The sequence below is a fragment of the Osmerus eperlanus genome, chromosome 15 (assembly GCF_963692335.1).
Source record: "Osmerus eperlanus chromosome 15, fOsmEpe2.1, whole genome shotgun sequence".
In the NCBI taxonomy this organism is placed as follows: Eukaryota; Metazoa; Chordata; class Actinopteri; order Osmeriformes; family Osmeridae; genus Osmerus; species Osmerus eperlanus.
Window position 1 is genome coordinate 9,096,921 of NC_085032.1, and position 10,934 is coordinate 9,107,854.

A 10,934-nucleotide genomic window follows, 5' to 3' on the forward strand; every position below is an offset into this window, starting at 1 on the left:
GAGTATAAATCTAAATAATATTTGATATAAAACACGTTTCATGACTCAAATGCAAATTTTTATTAACTTGCTTTCCACAGCAAGCATGACACCTCAAGTTGTCTTGAAACACAGTGATACAATACATATACAGTATAATACATACATAAATAGGATAAAACTAATTACCCTGTTATATCATGAGCTGGGTAAAATAGCTGTCACTCTGATTTCCCGAGAAAAAAACAGAAACATATAAAAAGGCATACATCTGTAAGGGGTAATCAACAATATGGTAGTAGTTATACAGGTACAAAAACAATCCACCATGCAAGGGGCACCATGTTCCTGACCGTGGACAAGATGTTTAGGCAGGGACGACCTGACACATTAGTTGGATTATAGTTCGGTGCTAAAGAATTATTATACCATGAGAATCTCATTCACAGATTTGATAGCAGATTCATAAATGACCCTTGGAAAACAGAAGAAAATTATACAAGTCAGTCATTTCCATAACTTAATATTTTTATATCCTAATAGCAAAAAGAGAATGTTCCCATAACCAAATACTATCGTGTGAACATAGCATGTTTTAAAGAGCACACAGTGTGATCCAGAAGCGTGTCAGTGCCTCACCTCTGGGCGTGTCCCTCCTCCTCTGCTGTGACAGACGAGTGTTTCTGCAGCTGCAGCTGGACAGACACGGCCGTAGCTTTCGTCTCACCTCTGGCCTTACCCTCTGAGAGAAAAGTAGTCTGGTAGTTACAACTTTCCTATTGTCCAGGACATAATTATATTTATTTAGCGGTTTAAGACCATAATAAAAATAAATTGTATTATTAAAGTTATTTTCATTATACATAAATACAGTATTTCCCAAAGCTGTTTAAGCTCCAGTTTTTATTGGAAACCATAGCCAGTATCTGCCAGTAGCAGATACTGTAACTCTGTTACTTACCCTGTCTGATAATAGCCAGGATGTTAAGGACAGCAGCCAATCCTGTCAGACAGTCGATGGCCTCCGAGTCCACAGACGACTTGACCTCCGACAGGAAGGCCCTGAGAGACATCACCCAAATTCAATCTATATTTTTAAAGCTGCACGAGCTGTAGGGATCTATAAGCATGTTAGAGGTCAAAACAGTTACAAATAAACAGAAAGCAGATATGTTGGTGGGAATTCCCACAAAGCAGTCCCAAAACATAAGAGAATAAGCTTAAATCAAAAGAATCCCTTTAGGAACACCTGCATTTTAACACTGACCACACAATGTTGTCATGTAAACATTATGGTCCGTATCGTGAGAAGGCCCCGGAAACCTTCTGGTTACCTGGTGACAGGGGGGGACTTGAGGACAACAGTCAGCAGAGTGCTGGAGAGGGGGGGGAGGTTGTCCACTGACTCTGGTCTGGTGACCTCCTGTGCATGAGAGATATAAGAAAAGGACATTAAAATCATTGAACAGATGGAGAGAAGAGATAGTCATACATGATGATCTCTGTTCTCATGTGACGACAATTGTTTTCTTTTTATTCATCTTTTTATGTCGGGAAATAAAACGGAATGACAAAATCTAAATTACATTTTACACTTAAGTTGTCACAGGTGTACAATTCGTAATTATCAGATGTAGAATTTCATAATATTATTTTCCCCTTATGTCCCCCATGCGCGTGCAGAAATGAAAATAATGCATCTAAATGGATATCCAGGTTTAGCATGGGATCTCCATCGAGTGAGCTGGCGTCAGCTCCTCCGTCTCCCCCCTACCTTCTGTAGCATGTGTCTGCTCTCCACGATCACGGCGGCAGAGATGGTGGAGAACACCCCGCTGAGGGGATTGGAGGTCCCACCTCCCCAGGCTGTCACCACCTGCAGGAACGCCCCCAGACTGGGCAGAGCTGCCAGGCACAGCTATGGCAGGGAAGAAGGGGGGGGGGGGATAAAGGGGGTGCCATTAACCTACATGATGCAGGACATTAACCTGGGTCTCTGAGGTAAACAGGCTGGGAACTGGTGGGTCAACTATAAATACCACGCTTGGATTCGGTTTACTATGAAGACTGCTGGGGCATAAACCCCATTTGAAGTTGTGTGAAATACTGTACACTCGAATGAGGAAGATTCCCTACATATGACAGTTGAAAACATTTAAGGACAAGTAATTGAATACAGATAAATAACAGATGTGGTATTTTGGTTTAGACTCACTTCCTGACCCTCCTCTGGCTCCTTCCTCATCCGACGAGCTAACACCTCCAGAACCTTCTGGAAGACGTTGGCCACCACCCCCAGGATTACCGGGGACTGGCCATCCTGCTGCCCCACTTCCTGCTCCTCCTGGCCCAGGGCATCCTGGGGGACGTAGTTCTCTGCCACCTCCGTCAGCACGGACACCAGCAAGGGAACGCAACGGTAGCCCTTTTCTGAGGACACAACACACACAATGTTGACATTTACATTTTAGTCATTTAGCAGACGCTCTTATCCAGAGCGACTTACAGTAAGTACAGGGACATTCCCCCAAGGCAAGTAGGGTGAAGTGCCTTGCCCAAGGACACAACGTCATTTGGCACGGCCGGGAATCAAACTGGCAACCTTCAGATTACTAGCCCGATTCCCTAACCACTCAGCAACCTAACTCCTGTTGCCGGTGGTTCTAGTAATGACAAATCCTAAGTGCATTACTGTAATGCAACTTCAGAGGTCCAAAAGTAGAATACAACTGAAATATTACACAACTGATCTGGAACCTCTACCCTTATTTGCCTTCAGTATCCTATTTTTCCTCAAATACATTTGTCATCGGTAGGAAACTCACCAGAGAGCAGCACCAGGGAGCACAGGTGGAGAAGGTGACCCTTGAACTCTTCGTCTCCCAGGCCCACTCGAATCATGTCTCTGCACACCGTCAGGAAGCTCTGGGTCCACACAGAGAGACAGACTACATTTACTGTCTGTTCAGTACAGGCTACATCCACGCTACTTTTGAGAGAGGATCGATATACAAAAAAGTCACTTTCAGGATCTGTATCCACCTTTCGAGGGTTTGCGGGAGAGTTACTAGAAGCAGTGGGTGTGGGTGTGTGGGGTGAGGAGATAAATGAAGGGTTTATTTTCCAGACCTGATCCAAGCTGCCGCAAGGGTGACAAGCTGGAGAGTAATGGCCTAAATAAGGAAATAAGCGTGTTCGGGAAAAAATGGAGAATAAGCGCAGCAGCAGTGGGAGGTAGGTATGGAGGTCTGAGCGCCGGGGGTGAGGTAGCAGAATGATCTATAACTAGACTAGATTTACTGGCTGAGAACTAGGAGTCACACAGCCGAAAGGGGGGGGGGGGGGGGGAAATCAATCACTCCATAATACCACAGAGATCAGCAGAACTTAATGTACCGGAGAACCACACCTCAGCCGAGCTTTTATGCAACTTATATTTAGTCTGAACCTCAACCTGTGGTTTCTGTTTGAACTGTTGTTTGTATCTGACATTGCTGTGATGAAGTGTGATTAAGAGGTTAAGAGGGAATCGACGCAGAGAAAGTGAATGGGTCAATCCATCCGTCTATTCCTGTTACTGCTTCTCCCACCATCAGTCTCAGCTATCCATCCATCTGTCCATCTATCTAGTCATCCATGCATTCTTCTATACTTCAGTCTATCCATCCATCAGTCTATCCATCCATCCATCCATGCAGCAGCCCTTGTGTTATATCCCAGCGCTATAGATCTTACCTCCACCACCCGGCCGGCCAGTTCCAGCTGCCCCTCGGCGGGCCCCGCCTCCCCGGGCCGGACCAGGAAGGGCAACACCCGTTCTGCCACCCACGCCGCCATGTTCTCCAGGGACGCCAGAAGGTCGCGACCCTCCGAGACCTGGGGGGAACGAAGCGGTGGGTCAACGTCCCAGACACGGAAGCAGCCACCTCCAAAACAACCCCGATGTTTGTGTTGTTAGAACACATATTGCTGTTGGGTATTGGTTTTCCTTTACCACAAAGACAAGGATGATGAATGTGTGTGTGTTAGGGGGTAATAGAAGGCCTTACTGCATGCTGCAGATGGACGCTGAGACGGCCGTGCATGGTGAAGGCCCTCAGAGCTGTCTCAGCACTGGGAACACTGGCCTCGCTCTCAGGGGAGCTCAGGTGGGAGTACAACACAGACTATGGAGAAGAACATCACAACAAAACATTGTTTACACAGATTCTTCACATCTTTACACAGACTGCCAACACCACACAGCAACATAACACCAACATAAATCCCTTTTCATGCTAACCGTGAAATGGTAATGCTACTTTAAGAAATATAAAACAATTCCATTCTAACATGCTAACTGTGCAATTAGCGCTTACCCTCCAGGCGCCCAGAGCCTTGTGGAGCTGCTTCAGGGGGCCCTGCCCGAGGGGCAGGATGCTGTCCCTTGTCGCGGCGCGTCCGACCAAATACTCCAGGTAATTTAGCCCCAGGTCTGGCTTGGCCTCCACAGGCTCCGTGATGCGCACCTTGCGGCTGGCATTCCCCTTGCTCTGTGGAGATTTAGTGAGAGGAGAGGTCTAGTGTCAGTGGAAAAGGGCGTATGTGAAGCTCTCTGTGACATCGCTTGAAATATTTGACTTGAAAATATGTGCTGTGGATTCATTTTGGGACAAAAATAGAATTAACCCCAAACGGCAGTGTATCTAGAATCTTTGTGTGTGTGTATGTACTGCATCCACTGCATGTGTGTGTGTTCCGTCTGTACTCACGGCTGTCTTGGGCAGGGCCTCCGTGAGCCAGTGTGTGATGAGCTCCAGGGTGTCGGAGGCCTGGCCCCAGCTACAGAGGCAGTCTATCACCTGGCTGTACTGGCTCTGCTGCGCCCCCGGCTCCATGTTCCTCAGCCTGGACAGCACGCCCACACTGGGACAGCACAGCGGGGGGTTAACACTCCAGAACACGGTCGGTGTGTGTGCGAGTGAGTGGAGAAAAAGATGAAGACGCTGACCTGAAAGTGGGGACTGATGCTGGAGGCAGCAGGGAGGCCAGCAGTATGAGAGGCACTGTGCAGCGCTCCTCCTGAAAAATAGACCGGAAAAAATGGGGGGGGGGGGGAGATAGAGACAGGCCAAGATTGAACAGTTGAAACAGCCCTTCACAGAAGTAAAGGTGGATGAAACACAGGTCAAAAAACTTGACTCAAGTGTCTCCGTGTCTCTGACCTGGAAGGTGTTGAAGTACTTGGGAATCACAGCGCCGAACTTGGAGACGGTGTACTGCAGGGCGTCCTTGTTATGCTCCAGAGCCTTCCGGATGCTTCTCCAGAGGATGACCACCACCTCCAGCAGGCTGGCCATGGACGCAGTGTCACTCACCGACAGCACGTCCTCCAAAACCTGTTCAGAACAACTGTGTGTTGGCTGGGCTTCCAGTACACTCACCTCACTGCCATACACTGTTATAGACTGTAATACTTATTGATACACTGCAACTGCATTACTCTCTTCACTGCAATACACTGTTGTAAACGTAGCAATCCAGTGCAACAACAAAATACTCACTTCATTGGAGTACACTGCTACACTCAAGTCAATGGCATTTTTGTTGCGTTTCATTTACTTATTGAAAAACACTGCACGTCCAATCAAAAGCATGGACAGGGCCATGTTGAGAGGCTGTGTGCACCTCCCCTTCAGGCTCCAGTAAGGGGATCTTACGCTGGCGTTCTCCTTGTTGCTGGAGCGGGTCTCGTTCAGCTCTGCTGTGTTCTGGATGCAGGCGTTCAGGCAGCGGCGGATGGTCAGCATCAGCTTGGCTGGAACACAGCAGGAGAACGTAAGCTCTCCATTTGAGTTCTACGTGTCCCGAGTCAAAACTGGCTTGACGGCGTGTGGTCCCGTTGAGGATTTGAAGATGTTTTCGAGATAAAGAAGCACGGTAGGTGCAGTATATATGGACCTGTGTTATGAAGGTAACTGTGTGTGTAGGCTGACCATATAACTTAAACATGAACCAGACATTTCCATGAAAACTGTTTAAGTACCAGACACTGGTTGCACCCAATAGGGCCCCAGGGTGCAAGGGCAGGCTCCTGGTGCTAATATGGGACAACAGCTGACTGTAAGGAGCCTGTAGGTTACAGATGTGCCTCAAGAGATCAGACTAATTATTGCTGTGTGTGTGTGTGTTCTCACCTATGTTAGTGGGGGCTGTGTATAAGTGGGCGTACTGGTAGAACTTCCTGGCAGCCTTGGGGTTCATCTGGATGAGGGTGACACAGCGCTCGCACCACACCTCTTCTGATTGGTTGACGGGGAAGAAGGAGTTGAAAAGGAGGCTGACAATCCTCTTGGAGATTGGCTGAGAGTCGACGGCCAGGCGGGCCAACAGGTGCTCCATGGAGCACACCTTCCAGAACTGGAGCAGGGAGAGAGGGGCGGGCGAGGTGGTGGGAGAATCACATTAACAACCACGGAAAACACTGAAGAGCTACAACTGGGATGACTGTCTTTTACTGTGTTTTTGATGTTTCGGTAGATATTTAGGAATAAAAGTTAAAAGACAGGCATTTTTTTCCCCTTCAGTTGGGGTTTGAAGCAAAACAATCAAAGGCCTTGCAAACACACACACACACACACACGGTCGGACCTTGGCAGCTCGCACAGCCTTGATCTTGAGCAGCATATCGAGGAAGGCCACGCGGACCTTATCGGAGCTGTCGTGGAGGCCGTACTTGAGGACAGGAAGGAGCTGTTCCAGCAGAGGGTGGCTCAGGCTGTTGTCCAGGACGATGGGCAGGCACTGCAGCACAGAGGTCCTGCCTCGTTAGCCTCATTCATCACAGGCAGGCAATAAAGACACTGGAGCATTAGCTCATGAAATTACTTCTAATTGTTTAAAGACACCTCATTTGACTACAATGAGTCAGACATGGTTGGGGTCGCATGTTCACAATTAACTATTAATGAAGGAATTCCGTGTGTCTCTGTGTGTGTGTTTGGAGAAGCGGGCACTGTAGGAATAGGACATTTGGCAAGTGTATTGCTCAAGACCCAAGGACGTGCAGTGACGCGTGTCAAGTTGTTTGGATGAGCGCTTTGCGACATTTAAATGTTAACTCATTTGCGGCCATGTTGAGCTGCACTAAGCCATTGCTCTCATGAGAAATACACACATGCCCCACCAACAGGCAATGCACTAGTTTCATTAATAATAAAATACATTTAAAAAGAATTATGCAATTCGACAGCTCTGTCTATGGCCAGTGTCGACTCCAGGTCTACTGGATGGTTCAGAGGGGTGTGAAGGCCTTCAGAGGGGTGTGAAGGCTTTGAGAGGGGGGTGAAGGCGTTCCTCGGTAGGCGTGGCACCTTGAAGACAGAGCAGCGGACGTCTGGGGAGCTGCAGTCCGAGGCCAGCTCCACCACCAGCTTCTTCAGGAAGTCAGTGATGATGGTGGGGGGGATGACCTCCCAGCACTTGGCCAGGATCTTACACACCCCCAGGGTTGCTGTGGAGCGCACCATGGGCTGGGGGTCCTCCAGCAGACACTGTAGACACACACACACACACACGTTTAGAGGCCATTCATTTTTGTTTTTTTACTGTATTCATGGAATGGGACTTTTCTACATTTCCAATTCAACATTACTTCACAGTTTACTGAAGCCAAAACCAGAATACATCAAGCCAAGAACCATGTGATATTAATCTAAATAAGGCTGCCACGCACCACCAGAGCATCCAGTTGTTTCTGAACGGTCTCATCCATCTTCTCGCTGCTCTGACTGGGGTCATGGACAGGGAAGGCCTCAGTGAAGAGCAGAGTAGCGTTGGCCCTCACCTCTGAGTTAGCAGCCTGCACAGATAAGGCAGGAATTCTGTCACTGGCGAGATCAGATACCGTGAGAGTGTGTGTACGTGTGTGTGACAGAGAATACACAAGTACGTACAGTCAGAGCTCTCCAGAGAATGGGTTTGTAGAGTCTGTGGAGCATCTCATCCAGGTTGTGATGTCCCTTCCTCTTGTGAAAGTAGCTCAGTATCTAGTCAGAGAGGATAGGAAGAATTAACAGCAACACCAAGATAAGATTTAAGGTATTCTGAACTGAGGCGGAAACCAGGTCCTCTACCTGGCGAACTCTGGGGTGGACAGGTGTGTTCCTGTGTAGCAGGATGGCGTGCTGCATGAAGTCCTGGATGCAGGCGGTCTCCATCTCCTCCAGAGCCTCCCCTGACGCCTTCTTCCACGCCCTGAAGTAGATCTCGGCTATGTGGTCTGTCAGGGTCCTGAGGTAGGACATACAGAGCTCATCTATCAGCAGACAAGCTTTCATCACATCCACTCCTGAGACGTTGACAGTAAAAGGTAGTCTTAGCCAAAGTTATGGTTTGAGAAAAGCCTAAAAAGAAAGGAAATTTTAATGACCACCACAACCCCTAATTCCACCAATGCACAAACGAGGTTTTTGTCGATGACACCAGTCACAGTACTGTAGCTATGTGGATCCACTGTACTTGTGTTTCATCGTATATAAATCCTGCATCACAAACACCAGTTTTCTGCACGGGTATGGATTGAGCTGAGGAGGTTGTTGGTTGTAGATGTATATATGATTTAAGGTGGACATAAAGTCTTACTTGGTAAAGAACTGGAGCTGGTTCTTGATGGTTCCGTGGATCATCCTAATGAAGCTGACATTCCGGCCAAAGAGGAACACCATGAGACGCTTTCCCTGTTAGGCATGGAGAGCGGTTAGTCAGTCCTGCGCGCAGCACACACACACACACACAAACACACGACAAAGAAACCATCTTTATCACGACTGCCAAGAATTAGAGTCACCCTTGCTGTATTTTGATTAAACACCTGTACATGCACACACACACACACTTACGTCGTCGTGTTTGATGTGATTGCCACTAAGAAAACAGCGGAGGAGCAGGTCCATCATGTCCTCGCTGTCCTCAGATTGGAAGTGGACACTGAGCAGCACCTCATGAAGGGCCCACATCCTCTGGATCTCAGCGCCCTGGAAACACGATGACCAGATAAACACACACATTGAACATGTTGAACACGATGTTGCCCTTTTGTTTTCAAAAGCACAAGATAACAACCTTTAAGCAAAAACACTGTTCAGTCCATAGAGACTTTTTTGTGAATTTGTGGAAAATGTCATGTGCCATTGTTCCATATGTCACACCTTAAAACACATTTTAAAATAGAAAACAAGCAGATGTTGCTAACAGGCGAGTACTTACTGGTTTCTTGAGCATGAAGCTCTTCTCCAGGCACATCAGGAAGGCGGTGCGCCCCAGCTCCTCCTTCCCCAGGAGGCCTTTCTTCCACCAGGCCTCGCACAAACGGAAGACCGCCTGCTGCAGGGGCACCTGGGACGCCGGCAAGGAGGTCAGGAGGCCTGGGGCCACGAGAGAGAGGAAGCAGGGGAGTTGTGTGAGAAAACCAGAGCGATGGGACACGCCAGATATTCATGATATTCATGATGTGAAAAACAAAACCGAAACGTTCTCTGTTATGACTGACAGGACAACACGCATGTATGTACGCTCCCATGTCCTCTACACAGAACTGAAGCAGGCACCTACCGTTTAGTATGGTGGCACACTGCAGGAGGGAGTTGTATGCGTCTCCGTCCTGTATGACGGCCACAGAGGCCATGACCACCAGTGTCACCCCACCTAGGACCTCCATAGTGTGTTCCTGGAATGAACACGAGTGAAAATGTTCACAACTCTACTGAATAGCATTTTGAGTTTAATTGTGATACGCTTCACTATCCTAGTTAGAAACTATATTATCATGCCTGAACGGCACCGTGTGCACGTTACGATGCAGGTACCTTCCAATCATGCTGTGTTCTACATAACGCATACCCGACAATAGAACTGACCAAATCTGGGGGGACCTCCACTTCCATGGCATCATCCCTGTCCTCTGCGTTCCAGCGATCCGGGGGGAAATCTTCCATCGCTCCACGCAGCAGTGTGGCCAGTCTGTTCCACAGAGCTTCTCGCTGTTTCTTTGACACTTCTTGAACCACCTCATCGAGGTCGAAGGGTTCCGTAGCATCATTCTAACAGATGGGCATGTTCGGGAATGTCAATCAATTCGAACGTAGACCAAACTCAAAACCAATGAGAGCTCGGAAATGAACTAGCTCTACTTACATGAAGTTTGGTGAACTTGAGAAAGTCATCCACATTTTCTTTGCAGACCGAATCGAAAAATGCCTCTCGTTTAGACATGTTTTAATTGAAGTAGGCAGTTTTCCTATTGGGAAATCCGATGTTCTGCAATTATTGTTGTTGAACCTGGATGAAACTACAAAACACAATCAGAGATAGAAGGCGAATTTTCAGTGTACAGTACAGCTGAGATAGCGCGGGCTAACAACAGAGTTGTCAACACAGCTGACAAAAGCTAATTTAACCTGGCTTGTTTATGTTTTCAATCAGTTTCTAACATATTTATAAACCAAAGTCTCCCCTAGGGTTTTACCGCTTAAAATGAGTATAATGATGTATTATTAACTTGTAAATATGAATTTGTAATGTTGAAAGCATAGCTGTTATGCCAGGCACCACTCACCCAGTAAGCGCCAAAATTTGATTTTACGTCCCTACGTAATGACGTCACAGCAAGTAAAGCTTGACAAGCGCACTAGATGGCACCAAAGTGCTTTACATTTACATTTAGTCATTTAGCAGACGCTCTTATCCAGAGCGACTTACAGTAAGTACAGTGACATTCCCCCGAGGCAAGTAGGGTGAAGTGCCTTGCCCAAGGACACAACGTCAGTTTGCATGACCGGGAATCGAACTGGCAACCTTCGGATTACTAGCCCGATTCCCTCACCGCTCAGCCACCTGACTCCCTGCTTTATCTCGGGGTTCACAAATGGAGCAGGCCCAGTGTAGTAGGCTACATGCGAGAGTAGACATATCCTAAA

At 47.6% G+C, this 10,934-nt stretch overlaps 1 protein-coding gene across 2 annotated transcripts; it reads right to left on the reverse strand.

The window, feature by feature from the left end:
* Nucleotides 1-50: 50 nt before the first annotated feature.
* On the reverse strand, nt 51-10,616 carry ncapg2 (non-SMC condensin II complex, subunit G2). Of its 2 annotated transcripts, XM_062480222.1 has the most exons (27): nt 10,574-10,616; nt 10,153-10,306; nt 9,876-10,058; nt 9,571-9,685; nt 9,226-9,383; nt 8,859-8,993; nt 8,602-8,696; nt 8,094-8,250; nt 7,914-8,006; nt 7,694-7,819; nt 7,332-7,511; nt 6,610-6,762; nt 6,156-6,378; nt 5,679-5,776; nt 5,184-5,357; nt 4,970-5,040; nt 4,731-4,884; nt 4,338-4,511; nt 4,029-4,145; nt 3,715-3,855; nt 2,805-2,904; nt 2,195-2,409; nt 1,754-1,897; nt 1,314-1,417; nt 941-1,041; nt 619-721; nt 51-454 (listed from the first exon to the last, which is right to left on the reverse strand). In XM_062480222.1, the coding sequence occupies exons 2-27, from the start codon at nt 10,228-10,230 to the stop codon at nt 403-405; spliced, it is 3,444 nt and encodes a 1,147-aa protein (XP_062336206.1). In that variant the 5' UTR covers nt 10,231-10,306; nt 10,574-10,616; the 3' UTR covers nt 51-402. The 2 variants fall into 2 exon arrangements, with proteins under 2 accessions (XP_062336206.1, XP_062336205.1); XM_062480221.1 differs by lacking the exon at nt 10,574-10,616 and having other exon boundaries at nt 10,153-10,548.
* Nucleotides 10,617-10,934: the final 318 nt, after the last annotated feature.

What these genes read in the sequence shown, in the direction of transcription:
- ncapg2 (XM_062480222.1), bottom strand. Translation starts at nt 10,230, where the DNA reads ATGTCTAAACGAGAGGCATTTTTCGATTCGGTCTGCAAAGAAAATGTG. An exon ending in GTGTGCCACCATACTAAACG is followed by an intron (nt 9,384 to 9,570) that starts GTAGGTGCCTGC and finishes TCGTGGCCCCAG; the next exon opens with GCCTCCTGACCTCCTTGCCG. An exon ending in AGCCAGAGGAGGGTCAGGAA is followed by an intron (nt 1,898 to 2,194) that starts GTGAGTCTAAAC and finishes TCCCTGCCATAG; the next exon opens with CTGTGCCTGGCAGCTCTGCC.